General features: G+C 57.6%; 3 protein-coding genes across 3 annotated transcripts; 1 reads left to right on the plus strand and 2 right to left on the minus strand.

Moving 5' to 3' along the window:
* Nucleotides 1–1,622: 1,622 nt before the first annotated feature.
* POLR1E (RNA polymerase I subunit E) lies at nt 1,623–9,960 on the minus strand. Its single transcript, XM_068175798.1, has 12 exons — nt 9,829–9,960; nt 9,631–9,734; nt 8,207–8,283; nt 6,707–6,792; nt 6,081–6,136; nt 5,571–5,715; nt 4,595–4,702; nt 4,107–4,203; nt 3,782–3,915; nt 2,981–3,062; nt 2,724–2,855; nt 1,623–1,970 (listed from the first exon to the last, which is right to left on the minus strand). The coding sequence occupies exons 1-12, from the start codon at nt 9,887–9,889 to the stop codon at nt 1,811–1,813; spliced, it is 1,242 nt and encodes a 413-aa protein (XP_068031899.1). The 5' UTR covers nt 9,890–9,960; the 3' UTR covers nt 1,623–1,810.
* Nucleotides 9,961–10,162: 202 nt separating this feature from the next.
* ZBTB5 (zinc finger and BTB domain containing 5) lies at nt 10,163–16,408 on the plus strand. Its single transcript, XM_068175616.1, has 2 exons — nt 10,163–10,274; nt 12,266–16,408. The coding sequence occupies exon 2, from the start codon at nt 12,270–12,272 to the stop codon at nt 14,292–14,294; it is 2,025 nt and encodes a 674-aa protein (XP_068031717.1). The 5' UTR covers nt 10,163–10,274; nt 12,266–12,269; the 3' UTR covers nt 14,295–16,408.
* A 3,196-nt stretch (nt 16,409–19,604) lies between these two features.
* Nucleotides 19,605–24,165, minus strand: GRHPR (glyoxylate and hydroxypyruvate reductase). The gene is made up of 9 exons (XM_068177488.1): nt 24,040–24,165; nt 23,665–23,795; nt 23,512–23,584; nt 22,994–23,110; nt 22,742–22,830; nt 22,021–22,125; nt 21,328–21,463; nt 20,853–20,983; nt 19,605–19,747 (listed from the first exon to the last, which is right to left on the minus strand). Exons 1-9 carry the CDS (start codon nt 24,102–24,104, stop codon nt 19,626–19,628), a joined length of 969 nt encoding a protein of 322 aa, XP_068033589.1. The 5' UTR covers nt 24,105–24,165; the 3' UTR covers nt 19,605–19,625.
* Between the last annotated feature and the right edge of the window lie 262 nt (nt 24,166–24,427).

Genomic DNA, 24,427 nt, shown 5'->3' on the forward strand with positions numbered 1-24,427 from the left:
TGTCTTGGTTCTTCCTGGCTACCAAGGCTGAGAGCAACTCCTGGAGATCCATTTCATGGACAAAGTACAGCCAGTGCTGAGGGAGGGCTCCAGAGAAGGGGCCTGCCCTGGGGGGGAATTCCATCACCTCTTGTCCTCCTAATTGGTGTTGTCAATTACGCTAATTTGCTAAACTTACAAAAACTGTATTCATCCCTTGAGGGTGGACATCTTTCCATAACTGCCCCAAATAAAGATCCCCTTTTATATATTACCTCCTTAATGAAATTGCCTCAAATTTCACTTCCAGGTTAGGGAAAAGGCAGCAGTGCAGGGAAAGTGCTCCTGGCAGGACCCCAGCACGCCGGGCTGCCCAGCCTGGAGAAACCCTCCCCCTGGAGCCGGCAGCACCGTGCACCTGGGAATTGCTCACTTTGCAGCTGCTGCGTCAGCGGCGGTCCCTGTTGGTGCTGGGAGGTCAGGGATGGACACGACTGGTGCGTTTGTCCAGCAGAAATGCCCCTGTGGCAGCGGCCAGCAGTGTCTGGGCAGAATCGGAACCGAGCTCATGCTCCTCCTGTGCTCGGCCTGGGGTGCCATGCCCAGCTCTGGGCTCCTCAGTTGCAGACACGGGCACACTGGGGAGCCCGGGAAGATGCTGAAGGGGCTGGGGCATCACTGCTACAAGGAACAGTGGAGGTAACCAGGGCAACTCAGCCTGGAGCAGGGAAGGCTCAGGGGAACCTTGACCATGGCTATAAAGACCTGCAGGGAAGGTGCCCAGGGACAGGCCAGAGGCCACGAGCACAAGGAGCAAAGGAAACATCAGGAAACACTGCTTCACTGTGAATTTGTGGAGTTCTTGTAACCAGACACTCCAAAGTCACCTGGACAGAGCTGGGCACCTGGCTATGGTGGCCCTGCTTGGAGCAAGGGAGAGGGAGTGGACAAAAAGACCTCTGAAGTACCTTCCAACCTCAACCAGCCCTACTGAGGACCTGGAGCCTGCAATTCCCACAGCAGCAGCGGTCCCCTCCCCAGAACACGGATGTTTGTGCCACTGTTAATGACAGGTGTGAGAAGTGGTTCTTTGAGGCGTGTCAGGAGATACATAAACCCCAAGAGGACACACCAAACCCAAATTACCGTCTGAAGCAGTAACATCCCAGAGAGATTATGTCCTCTGGCATTCCATGCTCCTGTTCCACGCACGTTTGGTGGTGATGCTGTTTCTCACAAGCCCTCCTGACTCCCACAGCCTTACTCAGTAAACAGCTCCCGTGAGGCTGATCACCCAGGAGTGACAATTCAGAGGAACCAGACTGAAGTGTCTCTCCAAAGGGCTGGGAAGTGACAGCTGTGGACTCATACTCATTGCTCTCTGTGAAGGTAATACCAGCTCCAAATCACAGAACTCCCGCTCCCCCAGGAAAATAGCCTGGATAGGAAAAGTGACAAAAACTGTGAACATCTTTACCATTTTTGAACACAGAATTACACTGACACTCCAGAGAAACAGAAAGGTGTATGTAAGTCACACTCTTTGTCTCCTTACTTCTGACCTTGAACCATGAACCTCAAACTGTTCCCTTGTGCTCCAGCACAACCTCCACTTCACACCCACCCAGACAAACTAAAAAGAAAAAAAAAAAGGTTTTATTAAAGCTTTTTCTATATAAATAGAAAAAAAGCAGCATTTTAATGAGGTGAAACCCTCAGCCTGGGTTTCAGCTGAGTGAGGGCTAATGCTGGACCCAAGCTCAGCAGATGAAGGCATCCCCATGACATTCTGAGGGAGGAGCTGTGTCTCCTCCCCGACCCCCTGGGCTTCTCAGTTCATTTTCTTGCGCTTTCGCTGTCCCTCTGGTGCCTTCTGCGTGGGCAAGGGCAGGGACAGAGTGCCCAGCTTGTGGTTCTGGTCACTGTCCAGCCCTGGCGCCCCCTTGGCCTTGGATACCCTGAGCCGCAGGGCCTTGGCGATGTCCAGGATCCTGGAAAACAGGAGAAATGCCACCAGGGGGGCTCAGCCCCCCGTGCGCGACCCTGCAGGGGCCCACAGCCCTCGGGAGGGGCCCGAAGTGCCTCTGTGCACAGGGGTGCCATGGGGGCAGCAGCTGGGAGCATCATCGCTGCAAGGCAGAGACAGTGTGCTGCTGGGTGCTGCACAGGGTGCTGCTGGCTTTTCCAGCAGGTCCCAGCCCCCTCCATGCTTTTCCCCACAGCACCTGAGGCCCCGCCTTCCCAGCGGCAGGGCAGCACAACCCAATCCCGAGCATCAACTGCCAAAGCCAACAGGACTCCTGGCAAAGCTTAGTCCCAGAAAGAAAGAAGGAAAATGGATGGAAACTAACAGCAGACTGCTCTTAAACCCACTAAACTCACCATTTCTGATCAAAGAATAGAGGATAACTGTGGGCAAAGTAAGTGGTGGCATCAAAACCGATGAGGAAGCTTGAAAACCAAGCAGTGACCAAGGGCTCTGGTAAGACCCAGTAATACCTGAAGTTTTGGCCAGAAAGCCAAATGATCCAATCAACTCTGTAGGGCCAGGGACAGGAGCACAGCTGGAGCAGAGCTGCAGCTGCCAGGTGATTCCTGGGAAATGCAGGTCCTGCACCCACAGACAACTGCCTATCCCTCCCTGGAAAATTAAAGCCCTCCCCATGTCCAGAGACATTCCAGAGCTCTCCCAGGGTCTTTCTGTAGGAGGATCCCAGCAGGTGTGAAGGAACAGGATGGCTCACCTGCTCTCTGAGAGCTTCATGTCGTTCTGCAGGACGGTGAGATCCGTCTGGAAGTTGTTAATGTGCAAAGCCAAGGCAATGACGTATGCGGTGATTTTAGCCTTCATGGATGCAGAGATCAAATTCTGGATGCTGTGTGGCAAGAGGGAGAACTGTGAGATGTGGAGTCTAAGGGGCTTCCTGATGGTATGTCTGTGGCCCCTCACGCTGAGCTCTGTCACACCTGTGCCTCGAGAGCAGCAGACACCATCCCTTACCTGCCATTGTTGTAGGTCAGCGAGGTGAAATTCTTCATGAGTTTCTTGCTGATGATGTGTGGGCATTCAGGACCCATTGGATCTAGGGCATAAAAGGGCTTTGCAATGGAATGAGGAACACACACCCTACCTTGCACTGCCCACCCACCACAGCAGCACAAGCATCATCCTGACACTCAGCATGGAACATCAGAATACCCACGGGGACAGGGACCTACAGGGATCATTGAGTCCAGCCCCAGGAGTCCCACCATTTATTGCCTCTTCCCAGGAACAAAACAAACCTAAAACGAACCTTGGTGCTTGATTTCTAGGTCTCTGAATTTTTCAGGCCTGTGAGAATCCCAACAGCTTTTATTTTCTCAGTAAAAGCAGTCTCCCAGTTCCATACTATGCATCAAAAATGCACACACTCCTATGCATGTATTTCTTTTGCCACAAAATACTGTTAAAGCTGAGAGCACACTAACAAGTCCCTGCTATCACCAAGTCCAGTCATTCCCACATTCTCCTTAGACAAGTCCTATGGGTGACTGCTGTGTCTCCAGCAATGCAGGAAGATATTTAGAGCCAGGCTTGCCACTTCCTCCTCCCTCAGCCCTGCCAAGGACTGACAAAGGCACACAAGTTCTAAGGAAGATGGCAAGTCTGGAAAATCTCAACCAAAATGTTTTGTGTGGTGCTGTTTCAAAAGCAGGACCCTGAGTATGGCAGAGGTACGACCCACACACTCAGCTGACGAGCAAAGGATGACGAAGACATTCCCAAAAGTATGTGTTTATGAGCTGAAAACTCTCTTACGCTTCTTCTTGATCACTTTCTGCTGACTGAACTTGATGAGCGTGTCCAGGAACCAGAGGCATCGGGCTTTGTGGTCCCTACTCTTCTCATCAGTGGGCAGGAACTTCAGCTCCTCCAAAACAAAGGAGCAGAGGCTGCAGGAGAGAGAGGGGGAGTTCAGCTGCCCCTTGCTGCTGTGTACTCAAGTGTCCCCCACACTCTCCGAGGCAGGGGCTGCTCTGCCACGCCTGGATCCCATGTCCTCCCAGTGCCCCTGAGCCGTGGCACTGGCAGCAGCAGCCCTAGTGGCCTTCAGCCAGGACGTGGCCACTGGCAGTGGCCTTACCTTCTCTCCTCTGCTCTCTTGGCCATCTCCTCCGCGGTGACGTTGGCCAGGGCAGCCGCTGGCACCCGCAGTGCCTCGTACTCGGCAGGAGACAGGACTGGCAGGATTTTAAGGAAAAGAACAAGCCTGGCCTCTCCCTTCCTCTTCCCTGGGTAGGGCAAGTTCTGTCCACACTCACTTGACAAGTGGGCAGGGCAAGGGGATGGACCCTGTCCAGGAACTAAGGCCTCTGACAAACTGTGGCACACCCACAGCTCACTTCTGCAAGCTGAGCTCAGCGACATTCCCGTGGGATGCTGCCCACCAGGAGGCAGAGCATCCTGCTCTCCACAGGAAAGAGGCAGGACATGGCACTGCAGGCCCCAAAACCCCAAGGCAGCATTACCTTGCTGCCAGCTCTTGGCCTGTGAGGGGCAAAGGCTCAACTCGCCCCCAACACACCAGATGGCTTCACGGAGACTGAAACCACAGAGGCACAGAAAAGATACTGTCCTCAAACCTGTACACGTGCTCCGGCCCGTCGGCGTCCTCGTGGCACGGCGGGAGGAAGGCAGAGATGTTCTGCACGTCATCCTGGGCCACGTCCTGCATCAGAGCTTGGGAGGGAACAGGGACAGAAGCATTTGAATCATGATAACCAAATTGCAGAGAACAGCAACATAACCCAAATCCTTCCCTTAGAAGCAAGTTTACTCAAATGGGTTAACACTATTGTAGTCACAACTGGAGTTTTAGACATTTACACCCTCTATCAAGAACCTTATGGTCATAAAAATCTAGAAACGCCAGTCCAGACTAGAGAAACATCTAGGAAAGAAGGGCACCAAGATGTGGGCAGAGCACGGTTTTGGCACCTGCGTTCTGGTGACACCCAAAGCAGCTCTGAGAGCACACTCAATATCCACGCTGGAACAAAAGGTGGTGGGGCCTAGTCAACAGACATCTCTCGTGTTCATGCCAGTGACACTCTCAGGATCCCAGAAGTGCTCTGGAGGGGTCTTGTCTATCCTTCCGCCCAGATGTCCACAGTCAGGGCAGCCCCAGCTCTCTCCTGCCACAACTTGGAAGCCTGCAGGGATGGTGACACCACACTGTGCTGTTATGTGTCCCAAGGCTGCACCACTCTCTGAGGCAAGAAGGTGCCTTTTCCACAGCCATGCCACAGAGCTCAGACCAGCTGAAGGCACTGCCTTTATGCCAGTGAACACCCATCCCCCAGGAGCTTCCAAAGCAGGCAGGATGGACACTGATGTCACAGGGACCCCTCATTCAGGTAACTCCAACACCAAGTCCAGCAGGACCAGAAGGAAGCAGTTCCTTACATGTACCCATCTCAGCTGTTGAACCAGCTACTTCCTCATCACTTAAAGAAAACCCCTCTTCTTCCTGCCACTCTTGGCGTGGGCAGGCAGAAAAAGGCACTTCAGGGTGTCCTGTTTACACCCTGAAACAGAATGCTCTCACCTGTCACTCCCCTGGTATCTATAACGTTTGCAGCTGCTTTTGTCACAGCTGTGCTCACGATGTCGCTGCCCACAGCGTTCATGCGGCGAGAGCTCAGGGCTCGCTTCTGCTTGCTGGTTCCGAAGGCCTCAATGCACAAATCCATCTGCACAAGGCAGAAACACACACTGGAACACCCTGTGCACCCAGGAGAACACAAACCCCGCTGCTCCTTCCACAGACACTTCAAACTCCTCCCGTGGCAAAACCCGCAGGATGCGCTGGTCTGCGAGGGGCGGGAGGTCACTGGGGTGGTGACCAGCCTAAAATAACCAGGAAAGCCAGGAAACCAGGAAAATCAGGAAAGTGCTCCTGAGCCAGGCAATGCCTGTGCTGCCTCCTGGACACTGGGAGAATGCTGGCCCTGCACAGGTTTACCCTGCAGGACACCAAACCTCCCAGGCTCAAGACGAACATCTGCCCCGTCAGCTGGACTGTCCCAGCAGGACGTGACACAGCTTCCAACTTTACCTTCTCCCTGTAGGATTTGCTCTGATACTCCTTTGTGTCGTCAGGTATCATGTTATCTACAAAACAACAAAAGTCAGTGTGCTTGGGCAGAAGCAGCCAGGACGGGAGCTCCTTTAGCTCTGTGACTGACAGACTTGCCACAGTATCTCCTCCATGTCACCTGGCTCATTACAGGACACACCAAATATGAGAACCCAGGAAAAAAAGGCTTCTTCTTCAGTGCCCATGGGTGCAATACATGGGCTATGGCCCAGCCCACGTCCTGCTGCACAGGGCAAAAATCAGCCACCAAAAGATGTGATCTTTTGGGTTCTTATCCTGGGTTCAGTGACAAAAAGCAGTCCTGCTGGATAAAACCTGTGGGTTTTTTGTTATTCAGGGATCCAATTCCTGCTGGGTCTCAGCCACCCTCAGCAGAATGCACCCAGACAAGGCTGCACTTGAGCAGGGACACCCTGTGAGTGACTCCCACCCTCCACACTCCCTGCTGAACCCCCAGCCTGGGCCCGCTGTGCTCCCCTGTCCCAGCACGCACAAGTGCAGGAGCTGTCCTTGCTCCCTGCCACAGGAGCGAGGCAGGAACAAGGACACAGCCACCGAGCAGCCGTGACTCCCACACCTCCCACCTGAGAGCAGCGGCTGCATGTTGAATATCTCAGCATTGTAGACCTCCATCTGCCCAGAGCTCCTGTCCAGCACTCCAACAAAGTACCTGGGGAGAACGGGGGCAGCTGATCAGCGAGAGGCAGAGCAGTGGAAATCATTTAAATTACACAGTGGTCTTGTTAGCATTCAGGAGCACACATCTTCACGGGATATGATTCCGTGCAGGTGCTTTTATTGCAGAGCTCTGGGAATCGGGGGTGCAGACCCAAATCTGACTCCCACGTGGCTCTGGAGCTGAACGTATTTTATAGTCTATCTTTATGTAACTTACATATTAATTATTAAACTTACATTGTTCTATTGTATACATTCACTTTATTCAAGCATTAATTTATCGTGATCTCTCTCAAGCCCCTGACCACAGTTTCCCATGATTATTCTTACAATTAAACAGTAATTATATTTAACTACCAAACAATCATCACATCTAACAATTCCATCATTTATCACATACTGGTCACACAGGTGCAGCTCTAGCAAGCACAAGGCCTATACTTTCCCAGGGCCTACCAAGCCTAACTTTCCTTCTAACTCCCCAAATCCCCATGATTTTAAAACTCTTTTACTATCAGTCTCCAAGGCAGCTCTCCTGCCTTGCCCATACAGCACTATGATAAACCAAGTTATCCCCAAGGCATGTGTGCATATAAAAATGGAAAGACTTGATACTCTAAGTAAATGCAGAAGTCTTAAAAACAACTGAATTTGGTAAAGTGTAGGTGCCAGAATTCTGCTGTTTTCCTTTGCCTTTTTTTGCTACCCCAGGACTTGATGGCCATAGCTTGAACAACAGTCAAATTTCCCAATTTCCTCCCAGAGCTCAGGATCTCCAGAGGTGCAGGCAAGCAGCACTTCAGCCCCCAGAACCACCAGTTCACCAGTGCTCAGAGGTAGGAGCACTTAGGTGTGTCCATGAACAATACTGAATTAACACCTGTACCACACACATTTGTTAAACGGCATTTATCTCTCCAAACCCAAGCACTAACAAACACTCGGTGCTCGTTTTTCAGCTGCAGCCTCTCAGACTGGACACTGCTCCATCTGAGGGTGCATCTCTCCTGGGGTCAGTGCTCAGACAGAACAGAGGCTGCTGTGGGCATGTCCTGACAGGCTGTGCAGGAGGGAAGCCAGGTCCTTGTGCAGAATTGCAGAACATCTCAGCCCCACAACGATGGCCCCTTCAGCGCTGACCAGCTGCTGATAAAGGCAATTTCTCCATCCTAGTTCCTTAGTAACAGAGCTCCATCCTGCTGCTACACTACTCCACACCCTCACCCCAGAGCTGACAAGGCGTTTTCAAACCGGTCTGTGATTTACACATCACAGCTTCCACGGCTGTGCACGGACAGCCAGAGCTCCCTGCCCAAACCCCGAGCCCCATGGAGGGAGCCCTGAGGCAGGGCAGGGGGCAGGAGCTCTGGGTGAGCAGCCCCCTGCTCCTCGCTCCTGCCCCTTACCTGCACAGGGAGTTGCACTTCATCACCTGGCTGCCGAAGTTGTGCCCCACGTAGCAGAGCCGCTCCGTCTCCGAGACCTGGGAAACCAGGAGAGCTCCTTGGGAAGGGCTGAGGGAACCCAGGAGAGCTCCTTGGAGAGGGCTGAGGGAACCCAGGAGAGCTCCTTGGGAAAGCAGGAGAGCTCCTTGGGAAGGGCTGAGGGAACCCAGGAGAGCTCCTTGGGAAAGCAGGAGAGCTCCTTGGAGAGGGCTGAGGGAACCCAGTAGAGCTCCTTGGGAAAGCAGGAGAGCTCCTTGGAGAGGGCTGAGGGACCCCCGAGCCTCTGCTCTGCACTCAGAGGGGATCAGCACAGCAGACCTGCACAGCGCCTGGTCTCCCCCAGCACCTCAGTTTAAAATGTGCTTCCAGGGATTCATTTAAGCCGCAGTGTTGTCAAGTGCCTGCAATCCACCGACTGAAAAGCCAGAGCCAGCACTGCCAGGAGTGCCCCAGCCCCCCAAACACATCTGCATCATGAGAATGTGTTGGTTTTTCTGCTCTGCTGCAGTGAATTTCCCCCAGCGACCTGGGATGGAAAGTCGTTTGTTCTTTGAGTGGAGTGGGTGTAAAGATTAACAGCAGCATCAGAAAGCACCTTCTGGTTGTACCCCCAGTCCCCTCCTCACTGAGAGTCCCCCTTGTGATGTACCTGAGCTGAACCAAGACACCTCGGGTGAAGATTTCCCAGTGTGAGCAGAGCACGGCGGGTTTCACTGTCAGATGCACCCCAGCAGCTGGGAAGCAGCTCCCAGTGGCTCAGCTCGTCCCTGCTCTGCCAGCTCCACCCTGCACTGTCCACATCAGTGCCAGAGACATTCCTGGCACCCAGAGCACATCCCTGTGCAACGTGCTTGGAAAAACTCTGATTGTTTAAAACTAATCTGCTGCAAAGCTCAGCACAGCTTTTCACACAATCCCAGACTGGTTTGGGCTGGAAGGAGCCCTTAAAGACCATCCAGTGCCAGCCCTGCCACGGCAGGGACATCTCCCACTGCCCCAGGCTGCTCCCAGCCCCAGTGTCCAGCCTGGCCTTGGGCACTGCCAGGGATCCAGGGGCAGCCCCAGCTGCTCTGGGCACCCTGTGCCAGGGCCTGCCCACCCTGCCGGGGAGGAGTTTCTCGCTCCGGCGGGAGGGAGCTGCTGAGGCCACGGCCCCGGGGGCAAGCGGGGTGGCAGCGCTCCGCAGGAGCTGCTGGGCGGGATCACAGCCGGGAGCTCCGGGAGCGCCCGGGTCCGGGCCCGGCCCCGCTCCCACGGGGGCAGTTAACAGCATCTGTCCCTTTCAGCCCGTTATCCGGCCATTGCCCCACTGTGTGTCACTACCGCTATATCCCAGTGCTCCTGCGACGCCGGGAGCCGCCCCGCCGCCGCGGGCGGGCCCTCACCACGATCCTGCGGTGCCTCTTCCGCGGGTGCGCCGTGTCCCGGTTCCGGTACGCGGTGAAGCGCAGCGAGTCGGGCCGCTCCAGCCTCCCGTTGGCGAACCGCACTGCGGGAGAGGAAGCTCGTGAGATCCGGGGCCGTCCGCGATCCCCGAGCGGGGCCCGTGACCCGCCCCACGCCCCCGGCCCGGTGTCGCTCACCGAGCGCCGCCGGCCGCTCCGCCTCGGGGTCCCCGCGGTAGCGCCAGGTGGCGGTGGCCATTGCGAGTGGCTGAGCCGCGGTGCGGCGGGGATGCGCGCTCCGATGCCGGTGCCTCCCGGTCCCGCTCCTCCCGTTCCTCCGCCTCTTCCGCCACCTCCTCCCGTCGTGGCAATAAGCTCGGCCGCGATTGGGCGAGGTGCGGCCTTGCCGCGGCGTGGAAGTAACGAGGTCGCCGATTGGCTGCCGGCAGGGCCCGCGCCGCCAGCGGCCGGAAGTGACGCGCTGTGTCGGCGCGGCGGGGCGGAGCGGGCGGGGCCGGAGCGGCGGGAGCGGGGCCGGGGCCGAGCCCAGTCCCAGTCCCAGTCCCAGTCCCAGTCCCAGTCCCAGTCCCGAGCTCAGTCCCGATCCCGAGCCTCGCACGGCCCTTCCCGCACGGACACCGCAGGTGAGCGGGGCGGGGGGCGGCGGGGAGGCGGAGACCGGTGACCCCAGCGTCGGGCGGGACCGGGGCTCTCCGGTCTCCCCTTTCTGTCCCGTGTGCGGCACGGGACGGAGTATCCGGGTGCGTCTTCGCCGGTGCTGATGCAGCGCTGGGAGGCAGGTGCTCCTTCGGGAGGGGCACGCATCCTGGCTGTTCCCGGTGATGCGCAAAGGGAAAAACCGGGGAAATCAGGCAGTGTCTTGGGAAGAGCACCGTCCGGCAGGAGAGCCCAGGTATCCAATGCCGGGCAGTGTTCCGGACTTCTCAGAGGCTTTAAATTACTCAGTTTTCCCGTGCTGAGTGTGCCGGGTGATAGCTGGTGAGGGATCTCCCTATTCTGACTCCGTCCAAGGACACGCTGGGATTCCGAGGACAGTCCGTGGCGAGCTGCCAGCAAAGGCAGCGGTGGGCAGGGAGGGGAAAGCAGCAAACACGTCCATGTTTGAGGATGGCCTTCCATTTGATCCCTCCTCAAAAGTGTGATTCTGGCCACGTGCCCTTTCCTCTGGGCTGCTTTGTGGTCTGGTGCAGACCACAAACGTAGCACAGAACTCGTGTGTGTGCCTGGGGCCTGCAGCCTCTCTGCTCACTGGGCCTCACACCTCGCGGGGAGAGCTCGAGACACTGCCGAGGCTCACCCCCGTGGCCCTGGGACTGATCTGCTAAGACAGCACTGACGTTTGGTGGTGAGAATTAGGGAAGGAAGCCCCCGGCTGCTGCCTGCCGGGCTCCCTGGGCAGTGCCTTGTTTTGCCAGCAGCCCCGGTGCTCCTGTGGATATTGTAAACCCAGGTGAACCCGGTGGGGAGAAATGCTGGTGTGTGACTCCAGCTCAGAGGGCTGAATGGTTTCTTTATTATAACTATGCTATAATGCATTAATATACTGTTTAAAGGAGATACTAAAACTACAAACCTGCTTTTCTAACTACCATATCTAACTAACTCCCAACTCGTGATCCTCTCTGAGAGTGCAGCCACAGGTGGATCTGATTGGCCACCAGGCTCAAACAATCCTCACCAGAACCCAACCAAGCAATCACTCCAGGTAAACAATTCTCCAAACACATTCCACATGGGAAAAACAATGAGCAGAAATAGAAATTGTTTTCTCTTTCTTTCTGTCTGTGCTCCTCTATGAAAAATCTTAAAGAAGAATGTCCCTGCGACGTGTGGAAGGTCACCCACGTGTGTCAGCAGCGTGTCAGAGGGGCAGCAGGCTGTTGTTGCAATCAGACTGCTTTACAAACCTGCAGTAAATGTTTTACTCGTGGGTGTGAGGTGACCCACGCTGTCCGGTTTCCAGCACAGCTGCCTGTGACATGGGTGGTGCTGAGGTCATCTCTGAGGCAGAACCTGGATTTTCACTGCTCCTCCTTGTCCTCCAGACTGCTGGCTTTGCTCCTATGCCCACGTGGTGGTGGCACACTCAGAGCAGTTACTGTTTGCCTGTCTTTCAGCTGTCAACTCTTGTCCTCACTGCCAGGTTCACTGCAGCATGACCAGCCCTTCAGCCGTGAGAGCATGCAGCAGTTTGGGTTGGGAGGGCACCTTGTCTTGTTCCACCCCCTGCCACAGCAGGGACAGCTCCCACTGTCCCAGGTGCTCCCAGCCCTGTCCAGCCTGGCCTTGGGCACTGCCATGGATCCAGGGGCAGCCACAGCTGCTCTGGGCACCTGTGCCAGGGCCTGCCCACCCTCACAGAGAAGAACCCCATCTTCTGCTGCTGTCTTTCAATTTGAACCCAGCCCCTTTTCTCCTTCACTGCAGACTCTCATAAACAGTCTTGTCCCACCTTCACTGTAGCCCTTCAGAACTGGGAGGCCACGGTGAGGTCAGCCTGCAGCCTTCTCCGCAGGCTGGACAGCCCCCGTTCGCTCACGCTTTGCTCACAGCTGAGCTGCTCCAGCCCTGGCCAGCCCGGTGGCACACACGGTGGTTCTCTTGTGTTTTGCAGGATCATGGATTTCCCAGGGCACTTTGAGCAGGTCTTCCAGCAGCTCAACTACCAGCGGCTGCACGGGCAGCTGTGCGACTGCGTCATCGTGGTGGGCAACCGGCACTTCAAGGCGCACCGCTCGGTGCTGGCCGCCTGCAGCACGCACTTCCGCGCGCTCTTCACCGTGGCTGAGGGCGACCAGAGCATGAACATGATCCAGCTGGACAGCGAGGTGGTGACGGCCGAGGCCTTCGCTGCGCTCATCGACATGATGTACACGTCCACGCTCATGCTGGGCGAGAGCAACGTGATGGACGTGCTGCTGGCCGCGTCGCACCTGCACCTCAACTCCGTGGTGAAGGCCTGCAAGCACTACCTGACGACGCGGACGCTGCCGCTGTCGCCGCCCAGTGAGCGCGCGCAGGAGCAGAGCGCGCGGCTGCAGCGCTCCTTCATGCTGCAGCAGCTGGGGCTCAGCATCGTCAGCTCGGCGCTGGGCTCCTCGCAGGGCGCCGAGGAGCCGCCCGGCACGCTGGGCCCGGCGCTGCGGGGCGGGCTGGAGCAGCGTGCTGCCTTCCCCATCCGCCGCCTGCACAAGCGCAAGCAGTCCTCCGAGGAGCGCGCCCGCCAGCGCATCCGGCCCGCCATGGACGAGCCCGTGGCCGACGTGGCCGCCGAGAGCGGGCAGCCCGTCGTCCACTCACGGGAGGATTTCTTCTCTCCGGACTCGCTGAAGATCGTGGACAACTCCAAGGCCGACGCGGTTGCCGATAACCAGGAGGACAACGCGATCATATTCGACCAGTCCTTTGGTGCTCAGGAGGATGCCCAAGTGCCCAGCCAGTCAGACAATGGCGAGGGGAACATCTCCCAGATGTCAATGGCGTCCCAGGCCACGCAAGTGGAAACCACCTTCGACCAGGAGGCTGCTGCTGAGAAGAGCAACTTCCCATGTGAAAATCCAGACGTCAGCCTGAATGAGAAGGACCACATGAGGGTGGTGGTGAAGTCTGAGCCCCTGAGCTCCCCAGAGCCTCAGGACGAGGTGAGCGACGTCACCTCGCAGGCGGAGGGCAGCGAGTCGGTGGAGGTGGAAGGAGGAGTGGTGAGCGCAGAGAAGATAGAGCTGAGTCCCGAGAGCAGCGACCGCAGCTTCTCGGACCCTCAGTCCAGCACCGACAGGGTGGGAGACATCCACATCATGGAGGTGTCCAACAACCTGGAGCACAAGTCTTCTTTCAGCATTTCAAATTTTTTGAATAAAAGCAGGGGAGGTGGCTTTGGCACCAGCCAAAACAACGACGACAACATTCCCAACACCACCAGCGACTGCAGGATGGACAATGATGCCTCTTACCTGATGAGCCCGGAGTCGGGGCCTGCCGGTGGCCACTCATCTGCTGCCGTCTCGCACGTGGAGAACCCGTTCAGCGAGCCCACGGACTCCCACTTCGTGAGGCCCATGCAGGATGTGATGGGTCTGCCGTGTGTGCAGACCTCCGGCTACCGAGCAGCGGAGCAGTTCGGCATGGATTTCCCACGCTCAGGCCTGGGCTTGCACTCGCTGTCTCGGGCCATGATGGGCTCAGTGAGAGGCGGAGCCGGTGGCTTTCCTGGCTACCGCCGCATCGCCCCCAAGATGCCCGTGGTGACCTCCGTGCGGGGCTCGCAGCTGCAGGAGAGCTCATCGGGGTCGCAGCTGATGATGAACGGGAGCACTTCCTTCGAGGGCGGGCACCTGTCGCAGCCGGGCCCGCCGCAGCTGACCCGCGCCTCGGCGGACGTGCTGTCCAAGTGCAAGAAGGCTCTGTCGGAGCACAACGTGCTGGTGGTGGAGGGCGCGCGCAAGTACGCCTGCAAGATCTGCTGCAAGACCTTCCTGACGCTCACGGACTGCAAGAAGCACATCCGTGTGCACACGGGGGAGAAGCCCTACGCCTGCCTCAAGTGCGGCAAGCGCTTCAGCCAGTCCAGCCACCTCTACAAACACTCTAAGACCACCTGCCTTAGGTGGCAGAGCAGCAACCTGCCCAGCAGCTTGCTGTAAGCTGCCACCCCGGCGCGGAGGAGCCCCGCTGCCGGCGGGGACGCCGCGGCGGGCAGGCGCGCGCACACCGGCGTGCCACGGTGCCAAACACAGTCTTGGCTCTGCCATTGGGGATATCTGGTACCTACCTCGCGGGTGTCGCCGCCGGGAGCCGCGCGGCGGGATGGGGATGTGACCCCCACGGCGGGGGTGGGGATGCGACCCCCCGCGGCAAAGACCCCCTTTGCAGGGCAGAGGGGCGACAGCACGGGGGTCTCCTGAAATAGCACGGTTTGAGAACCAGAAACTGACGTGCGCTTTTCTTTTTCGTTTTTTTCTTCTCTCTAAAGCATTTTGTAACAGTGGAAGCATTTAAATGATTACTGTAACATGAGTTACTGCATTACGTGAGGATGGAGTTGCAGACCCCTTACCTTTAAAAGAGAAAAACAGCTTAGGCTGCACCTGTCTGACATAATGCTTTAAAATACGCTACTTACGACAATAGTTCTAGAATTATGAATGTATGTTTGGCTGTTTTGTAGTAAAGGACGCTGTGTAATCACGGTGCTTAAATTAAATCCCAGACAAGAAACTTTTGGACTGCCAGGTGTACATATAACTTTAATACAGCAAGATCTGGATATTTGGCTGTTTTTTTTTTTTTTCTGTAGAAACGAGTATTAAGTGGTAAGTGAAGTACTGTCTCTTGTTTGTGCTATTCCTAGCAGTATTTTAACCAGTTTGTATCTCCTATGTTACAATTCTATATACGCAGAAGTTTGAACAGAGCTTGTCTTTGTCTGTTGTTTTGAAGGAGAGGGAATTTGTGATGGCTTTTTTTGCCACTTAAGGCAGCATCTCGCTGTTCCCAGATGCCCAGAGTCCACCTGGTGCCCCTTACGGCGTGAGCACGTTGTCTTTTTCTCTTATCTCCAGGCTTCAGTTTCCTGCCCTGCGCACTGAGTGACTTCCCTTCGCAGCTGTGGACCTGTCCCTGGATCAAATGGCTCCTAGGCCAGGAGCAGTCCTCCTTTGCCACATTGCCCAGATTCATAGAGTATGCTCAGTTGGAAGGGACCCCTCAGGGTCACTGTGTCCTGCTCCTGGCCTTGCAGAGGATACCCCAACAATCCCATCTTTGCCTGACACTTCTTCACCTGAGGCAGACCTGGGGTTGTGACCCTGTCCCTGGGGAGTTTGTTCAGTGCCAGACCACCCCTTGGGTGAAAAACCTTTCCTGACAGCCAACCTAAACCTGCCCTGATTCAGCTGCAGCCGTTTTCTCACTGGTCACGAGAGTGAGGAGATTTGTACCTGCCCTTCTGCTGCTCCTCAGGAAGATCCTGGCGAGGCCTGACCTCGGCATCCTCTCCTCCAGGCTGAGCAAACCAAGTGCCCTCCGCTGCTCTTCGAAAAGCTTCCTCTCCAGACCCCTCAGCAGCCTCGTGACCTCCCGTGGACAGTCTCTAACAGCCTAATGTCTGCTGTGTGACAGTGCTCAAACTGCCCCCAGCACTTGGGCTGAGGCTGCCCCAGTGCAGAGCAGAGCAGGACAATCCCTCCCTCACCTGACACCCCCAGGGTGTGACTGGCCCTCCTGGCTGCCAGGGCACAGCTGGCTCACAGTCTGTAAAATCCACTTAAGCTAGTGTCATAAAAGTACTTTTCCCCTTACTTTTAAAAAAAGCTAATGTAAATTTAATTTTTAAAATGTGGCAACGTACACACGAGCAGAAATTTGTCGTTTTCCATGTGAGTCATGTAAATCTCTTTTAATTTCCTCTTCTCTGGTGCCACTGTCACTTAACACTGCCTGCAGTCTCCTTTCTTCCTTGCCAAAGGTGCACACGAACTGTGCTCAGCATACTTAAGTTTTAAAATAAGCTTTCAGAGCATTTCTGCTGATGGTAAATGCTGCTCAGCCAAGCAGGGGCTGGGTCCAGGCTACAGTGAGTTCTTTCTGCTCAGGTGAGACAGAGGGTTCTCTGCACCTGCCCTGTCAGCGTTTCGTTTGCACCTTGACCATCTGAGCAATGCAGAAACACAGGAGATGGTTGGATTAATTCCTTTAAAATGTTAGTATTTGGTTATAGGGTGTACTTAATGGTCATACTTCTGGCTCTTGATATTTTTTAAGCATTAAAATAACACTTTTTAAAGCAGGGGGATATGCTGTGTTTTGTTTTAAATTTCATATTGGGGACTAACAGCATTGAGCTGCATAAACACTCACAAACATCAATAAAATGCAGTATTTTGTGCTTTTAATATTTTATTGTGTTGCTTTATTAAGTAACACTGTTTCATCTTCATTGCATTTCTAGTGTTTTGCTTTTTAACAAGGCTTGGGTTTTTTTCATTTCGTGTTTCCCGGAGCACATCCACATTTTTGAATTGTTACAGTGTTTTGGAATAAAGCATCTCTTTGCGCAGTGAGACTAACTAGGAACTAATATGAGCAGATAAACACTTAACTGGACTTTTGAAGTGTTTTTTAAAAAAATTTTAATGTGGAATATCAGTGCAGGGGGACTTCTGTATTGTTTTTTTGTGGAAAAGTTGGGAGTGTTCTCAGAAGCGGCAGCTTTAAATCCCATTGTCAGTGAGGCCTGGAGCCTGCAGCTGCCTCGCAACTTTCTGATTCTTCCTGAAGCAATAAATTCCTGGGAATAGCACAAGTGAACACCTGGGGCTCCACTGAAGGGTGTCCCACCCCACAGCCTGGAGAGCTTGTGCCGCTGCACTGCGCTCAGAGTTGAACTTTGCACGTGGGATCTCGCATGGAGCTGTCGGGGTGTCTGTTCCCAAACACCTGGAAATAAACCCTGCGTTTCTGTGTGGCTGTGTCTGCCTGCCTTCACTGTTCGGTGCTCTCCACACCAGCCTGTACAGACAAAACTGTGACTGCACAAGGGATTGTAAAAACCTGACCTTGGTAATAATTTTGTCCCCAGTAAAGTTCTTTGTATTACTTTTGTTAATGAAATAATATTTACACAGTACCTGTAAAATTCATGATCCGTGGTCACTGCTGCTCTCTGAATTCCTCATGGGAAGGTGCCACAGGTGCAGGAGGTGCTTGTCTTGAAGGAGTTCTGGGATGGACACCTGAGCCCAGTGCTCCAGTCCTTGTGGCAGCTGATTTACCAGCTCGTCCCTATTTCTTAATGTACCTGGGGAATCTGACACACCTGCTGAGACACCAGGTCAGTCCCTGTTGTCACCAGGAGCCTCTCAGATGCTTGGTCACCATCCTCCAGTGTCACAGCAGCTCCACCAGCAGCAGAATCTTCAGTGTCAGCAGTAAGGAATCTTGGAGACCAGTGAGCTCCCCCACTGGACTCGCCCTGCTTTTCACAGCAAAGTCACTCCTCATTTCCACCGGGTTGTTTGGAAACTCCCCAGCCAGCTGGGGTGCCCAGAGCACACTCCCTTCCTCCCCACCACCACGGCCACAAGTCTTTCCTTCTCAGTCCAGGTTACAAACCTCCAGAACTATGTCTGACAGGCCAGCACAAGGCAATCAGCCACGCTTGTGAATCAAAAGTTATTGATAAATGTGTCAGAATTCCTCCTGTGATGCAGGGCAGCTTCCAGCAGCCGTTGCTGCTATCGAGAGTGCCTCACTGGGCATCCAGGAGATCCCAGCAGGGTCTGGCACAAGGGACAGGAGGGGACAGGAGTGTGCTGGGCGAGCTCCAGCTCTGTTACAGCTGTGTGCTGGGCTCGGGCTCCCTCCCCACGCCAGGGTTACGGTGCTGCCAGCTGCTCACCCCGGGACAATTCCCTCTGCCCGCTGCGTGCTCCTGCCTCCCCCCCTTGCGCCGCTGTCCCCAGAAAGCACTGTCCCCTGTCTGTCCCCTGCCACGGTCAGGGCACAGGGGAGAAGGCATGGCTGGCTGCGGGGCAGTGGGGCTTGTCCTGGGACACAGCGGTGGGAGAACCTGTAAAACCCGTCCCAGGGGGGTGGGTCAGCCACTGTCACCACTGTCCAACCTGGACATGGCCCAGGGGCTGCTGTGTCCCCTCTGTGGGCCTGGGCAGCACCGAGTGGTGCAGTAGGAATGGGAGGAGGAGGAGGGGGAGGAGGATGGCTGATGGCTGATGGCTCAAAAGGAACCTGAGTCCAGGTGTGCTCTTCAGCATGTTCCCTGGCATGAGGACTGGGAGCACTCGAAGCTGGTTTAAGACTGGTGAGAGCAACCTCCAGGTCACACCGTGGGGACACCTGTGGGGTGGCTGGGGTGGGCAGCACTGCACGGCTGTGACCGGGCAGTGGCAGGGCCATCCTCTCTGCCACATGGTCACCCATGATGGGAGGGCACACGGGGAGGGGTCATGGCAAGGCCAGCGCACACCGCAGGGCAGATCTACCCCCGTCCTGCAGGACGGGCCAGCTGGACCCCAGGCTCGCCAAAGCTGTGGCTGTCCACACCCCGAAAGTGTCCAAGGTCAGGCTGGACAGGGCCTGCACCAATCTGGGCTAGTGTAAGGTGTCCCTGCACACGGCAGGTGGGGTGGAATGAGATGATCCATAAGGTCCCTTCCCACCCAACCCATTCCATGACTCTGAGATCAGCGGCACGGAGAGGTGGGCTCAGGTTCCAGCCCCCATTTTTGGAAGCGGGACAGCGGCTGCAGGACACATGAATCCCCAAAGCCCTTGAGATGTGCCCCTCAGGCTCTCCTGGCTGCTGGAGGCTCAAGCCCAGCCCAGGCTCTCCTCTGCACCAACAAATGTCGCTGCACATCTGAGAAACACGAGGGCAGCTGCAGCCAGAACCTACAAAGGGCTAGCAGAACCTCCCAGTGAATTCCGGTTTGCCATCCACTCTGGAGCTGTGCCTGGGATTGGTTATGGATACAAAGGCAGAGCTGGAGGTTCCCGGGGAGCTGCACAAGCCTGTTTTGTGCTTTTTTTTAGACCCCCCAGGCAGAGGATTACGCAGTGCCACTGATTCCATAGGACCACCTGATGTGTGGGCTGGCAACAGCTGGCAGCAGCTCCTGGGCAGCAGCAGCCTGCATGGACAAAGCTGTTACCTCTCCTCCCTTCCTGGCTACAAGCCCAGGGAAGGCACTCCTGGCCTCTCGCTGTGACCAGGAGCCAGCTTTTGAGGACAGATGCTGCAGCAGCTCCCTTATGGTACTTCCAGCGTGGCAAGCATTCCCCAGCCCAGGACCAGCCCCTCCCCATGGCCTGCTGGCACCTGCGGCGTGCCCCACCACATGCCCTGTTCTCAAATAACATCAGCACCACACGTTGGCTGCTACTCTTTAATGGCTCCTGGCCACCACAGGGCAGGGGACACGTCGCTGGAGCAGGGCCTGGTCATCAGGGCCTGGCCATCACAGCTTCAGCTCGTGGGGCATGGGCTCCCCTCGCAGCCCGGCCAGCAGGTTCTTGGCTGCCAGCACGGCCATGGTGCTCCTCGTGGTGTACGTGGCGCTCCCGATGTGTGGCAGGATCACTGCAGGGACAGGGAGGGACACTGCTCACCCCTCACCCTGCCCCAGCAGCCCCTTCTGGGGCTGTCACATGTACAGCTTCCAGGTGGACGCTATTTGTGTGTTAATAAATACGCAATATTACTGCTATAAGTAAAGCATTCAGTAGATACACGTGCAGGAATTATGTCCTGCCTGGTCTTGTTTCAGAGCTCTCAGATCTCCAAGTCCTGCAAATATCTCCAGAAAGTCTCTGCTCTTATCACTCCTCACACTGCCTACTTTGAGAAACAATGCAAACAAACGAAAAGTGAGTTTTAGCAAAACAGAACAACAGCTACAGTTTGTATTTCAGAAAGAGACAGTCATGGGCAGTTCCAAATTTTCATGGATGTGCCCATGGTTTCTTTTTGGAACATACTTTTCCTACCCTAGAAACCCTCTCCCCATGGAGGGAGGACATCCTGTGAGACACTGGCCAAACAAGCTCCTTCCTAGCCATCCTTCCTCACCTGCATCATCCTCCTCCAGAGAAGACAGGTCTCAGTGCTGGACCTACACCTGCCCACCTGCCCCATGTCCCACCTTCCCAGAGCCTGGAACTGTCCAGGTAACAGGCTGCCCATGCCCACGGCAGCCCAGCAGCGCTCCTGGGACCAGGACTCCTCCAGGCAAACTCAGCAGCCCACTTTCAGTCACTGGGGAGCTTTTCCATCACAGTACGTGCCCAGGAGCCTCAGAACACCTGAGCTGGACAGGGCCTGAGCTGGGAATTGGCTTCTCTTTCATGTACCTGCTGATAGCAGATCCTCCACGAATTTCACACATTGAATGAAGAGCCATCACAAAGGTTATCTCAATGGCTTTCTGGAAAATTAGAGCAGCTCCCACACTTGTTTGGTATCATGCTGGTGAGTTTTGACCCCACAGCAGCTCCCTGCATTGTACACTAGCCCAGCTGCATACACCTGACCTGCCTGTCCTGTGCTCTGCTGCCCAGCGGCACCAGCTGAGCAATGGGGCCCAGGGGTCCCTGTCACACCTGTCACACCTGGGGCCCCGGGACAGCAGCTGCTGCAGGAGGGGTCTGCCAGCCCCTGCAGGGGTCTGCCAGCCCTGGGCACTCACCGCAGTTCCTGAGGGACAGCAGGGGGTGGTCAGTAGGCAGTGGCTCCGGCGTGGTGACGTCCAGGCCGGCGGCTGCGATCTGCCCGTGGGCCAGCGCCTCGTACAGGTCCTCCTGGTTCACCACTGCCCCCCTGCCAACGCCAGGGCGACGGGCTGGCCTCACTGCTGAGGGCCCCGCCGGCGCCAGGAGCAGAGGCAGCGTCCCCAGGACTGCCTGAGCACGGGTCAGACCCTCTCTGGATGAGCCTGAGCCTCCCAGCATCGAGCTCCAGCTGCCCACAGTGGGGGAAGAGCTGGGTGCTCCTGAATAATTTATCGTGCCTTTGGCTCTCTCCCAAGGGGCCTTGGCAAATGCTCCCAGTGGCTGCAGCCATGAAGGCTGCGTGTGCTGCCTGGACTCACAGCCCAGCAGATCCCCCCACACCTGTGGAAGGGCCACAGCCCCCCTCCAGACACAGGTCTGTGCTGCCAGTACCTGCTTGTGTTGACGAACACAGAAGTTTTCTTCATCCTGCCAAAGAAGTCCCTGTTGCACATGCCCTGGGTAGCTGGCGTCAGGGCACAGGTGACCACCACGAAGTCTGACTCCTCGGCCAGCCTGGTGAGCGAGACTGAGGGGAGAGCAGGGGAACACGGCACTGCAGCCAGCCCCTCCCTCGGCAGAGCTCCAGGGGCAGCTGCAGTCCCTGCTGTCCCCCCAGCAGGACACCCTGGTGTCCCCAGCCCCCGGGGCAGCCCACGGGACCCTCCCTCCTCCTGGAGCAGCTGTCACATTTTGCTCCTGCTCACTGCGTCCAGCTTCCTTGTGGGAATGAAGCTGACAGAAAATCACCAATGCAGGGACACAGGGAAGGGGAGCAGTGGCAGGACCAGCTGCAGCCTGGAATACTCACACTGCTCTGATGATCCCCTGCGTGCCCAGCCCTCGCAGGAGGCAGGGTCCCCTGTCACGCCCACCTGGGGCATGTCTGGGACATGGCACTCCCTCCCTTGCTGCCCCCTCACACGGCCGATGCCCCGGAGCCCCCCAGACCCCCCAGCTCGTGCCCTCCCTCCACTGCCACCCTGCAGGTGACAAACCCCGTGAGCGGCACCCCCTGGAGCCCTCCCAGCCATGGTGCTCCCTGACTGATGGCTGGCAACAGCCCTGCCCCAGTGCTGTCCTTACCAAACTCAGCCCCAAACTCTGCCGCGCTCTCTGGCTTCGGGCCGCTGCCGGTGTACAGAAACTTCCTGACCCCAAACGGCTTCAGGCGCCGGGCAACTGCCTGTCCTAGGAGCGAGGCAGGAAGGTGTCGGGCTGCTCTGGCTCCACAGCACGCGTGGGGACCAGCACCTGGAGCCACTGAAGCACTGATGCAGGGGGATCAGCCCTGCCTGGCTGCGGGGTGGGGTTGGAGACCTTCTGCTGTGGAAAGGGGCCCGTGGGCACTGCCCCCGTGGCTGCCCTGGGGAGCAAGGACAGGAAGGCTGCCTGCTGGCAAAGTCCACAGCTGGACAGTGCCGAGCGTGGACTTTGGCACTGTGCTTGTGTAACTGAGGAGCAGGAGGAGGCAGAGATTGCTGCAGGGGCTGGAGGCCGTGGAAGCACATGAACACCTGAGACTCTAAGGCTGAGGCTGGCGAGCCAGTACAGCTGCAGGGAGAGGCTCTGCAGGCTCCCCTCGCTGTGCCCATGGGGTTTAAACAGGTGAGCACCAGGCCACCACCTTGGCTGAGTCACAGAGTCCCAGAACAGTCTGGCTTGGGAAAGACTGCAAAGGCCATCTCATTCCAACCCTCCCACCTCCAGCAGGGCCACCTTCCAGTAGCCCGGGCTGAGGGTGAGGCTCCAAGCTCACCCTGCCACTGCTGGAGACACAGAGATCTGCCCTCTGAGCTGCACTCACCTATCCTGCCCAGCCCGATGATGCCCACGGTGCTTTCGGACAGGCCATACCCACACATCCACAGGGGCTTCCAGGTTGTCCAGCCGCCACTGGCAGAGAGAGCGGGACAGGAACAGGGTCACGGAAAGCTGTTCAGAGCCCAGCCCCACACCAGGTGCTCGGTGTGAGCTGCATGAAATCCCGGCCTGGCCCCTCGTCACCAGCCCGTGTGGCACACTGCGGGGCCAGCGGGAGCCCTTGGCGGGCACTCACCTCTTGACCTGCTCGGCAGCCTCGGGCAGGCGGCGGCAGGCGGACAGCAGCAGGGCCACGGACAGCTCGGCGGTGGCGTCGGTCAGCACGTCCGGGGTGTAGCCCACTCGGATCCCCCTGCAGCCAGAGCGGGCTCTGGGTGCTTCCCTGCCATCGCCAGGCTGGCTGCCAGCACTGCGCCTGTCCCAGGCTCCCGGGGACATCCTGCGGCTCTCAGCCCTTCCCGGCACTCTCTTTCTCTTGCCTCGGCCCAGCACCCAAAGGTTTCTCCAGCCCTGGCGTGGCGGGGGTGACCCCAGCCACAATCCAGCAGTGGAGGGGTGCAGGCAGCTGACCCCACCCAGCCCCATGCTCTGTGAAAGCCCACCTGCCAAAAGGGACCAGCGGGATGTGGGTCGGGGGAAGGGGTCCAGAACAGGGGGGTGCAGAGCAGGGGGTGCAGAGCAGGGGGGAGGAACGGAGCACGGGGGTGAGAGCCGGGCCAGGGTCGGAGCAGGGCAGGAGAGGGGCAGCGTTACCGCTTCTTGATCTCGTCCAGGGCGAGGTGGTCAAAGCCCACGGACAACGTGCTGATGACCTTCAGGCCGGGCCCTGTAAGACACGACGGGCGCTGCCGTGCCTGTCCCGGGGGCCCGGGGCCTGGCCGGGGGGAGCAGGGGCCCCGCACGCACCGGCCGCGTCCAGCACCTCGCGGTCGATGCGGTCCGAGAGCAGGCAGAGCAGCCCGCGAGCCCCCGCCACGCCCGCCAGCAGCTCGGCCCGCGGCACCGGCTCCTCCGAGTCCCACTGCTGCACACGGCACCTGCGGCACCGGCACCGGCCCCGTCACCCACCGGCGCCGGCACCGGCACCGGCACCGACCGGGACCGGGACCGAGACCTGCGCCGGCATCGGGACCGGCACCGGAACCCGCACCGGGACCCGGCGCCGCACCGAGACCGGCACCAGAGCCCGCAGCGGGACCGGCTCCGGGCCCCGCGGCGGCACGGCCACCGACCGCCGCTGGCGCTGCCGCTGCGGCGGGGCTCGCCGCGCCCCGCGCTCACCCGCTCGCCTGGGACAGCACCCGCAGCCCCTCGGCCGGGATCCGCCGCGTCACGAACACCGACATGGCCGCTGCCACCGCCGCCGCCAGCGCCGGACAGCCCCGAACGGCCCGGGCACACCGGAACAGCCCCGAGCAGCCCGGGCACACCGGAACAGCCCGCCCGCCGCCCCGGCGCCGCTCCGCCCCGGGCCCGCCTCCCGCGGGGTCGCGCCCTGCGTTCGGCCGCCCGTACCTGAGCGGGCAGGTGTGGCCACCCACGGGCGTGGGGACATCCCTGCACAGGAGAAGGAGGCGCAGGGGGGACGTTGTGGCTCTGCACAGCTCCTGCCAGGAGGGGACAGCCGGGGAGATTTGGGATCATCCCAGGGAACAGGGACAGGAGGAGA

The sequence above is a fragment of the Anomalospiza imberbis genome, chromosome Z, assembly GCF_031753505.1.
Source record: "Anomalospiza imberbis isolate Cuckoo-Finch-1a 21T00152 chromosome Z, ASM3175350v1, whole genome shotgun sequence".
Taxonomy (NCBI): domain Eukaryota; kingdom Metazoa; phylum Chordata; class Aves; order Passeriformes; family Viduidae; genus Anomalospiza; species Anomalospiza imberbis.

Excerpts from the sequence above, each read along its gene's own strand:
- POLR1E (XM_068175798.1), bottom strand. The coding sequence starts at position 9,889 with ATGGCCACCGCCACCTGGCGCTACCGCGGGGACCCCGAGGCGGAGCGG. Across the intron at positions 2,856-2,980 it reads CTGACCTACAACAATGGCAG|CATCCAGAATTTGATCTCTG; the intron begins GTAAGGGATGGT and ends CTTGCCACACAG. Across the intron at positions 1,971-2,723 it reads ATGAAGCTCTCAGAGAGCAG|GATCCTGGACATCGCCAAGG; the intron begins GTGAGCCATCCT and ends CCTGTTTTCCAG.
- ZBTB5 (XM_068175616.1), top strand. The coding sequence starts at position 12,270 with ATGGATTTCCCAGGGCACTTTGAGCAGGTCTTCCAGCAGCTCAACTAC.
- GRHPR (XM_068177488.1), bottom strand. The coding sequence starts at position 24,104 with ATGTCGGTGTTCGTGACGCGGCGGATCCCGGCCGAGGGGCTGCGGGTG. Across the intron at positions 23,111-23,511 it reads CTGGACGAGATCAAGAAGCG|GGGGATCCGAGTGGGCTACA; the intron begins GTAACGCTGCCC and ends CTCTGGCTGCAG. Across the intron at positions 20,984-21,327 it reads GTGTTCGTCAACACAAGCAG|GGGGGCAGTGGTGAACCAGG; the intron begins GTACTGGCAGCA and ends TGGCGTTGGCAG.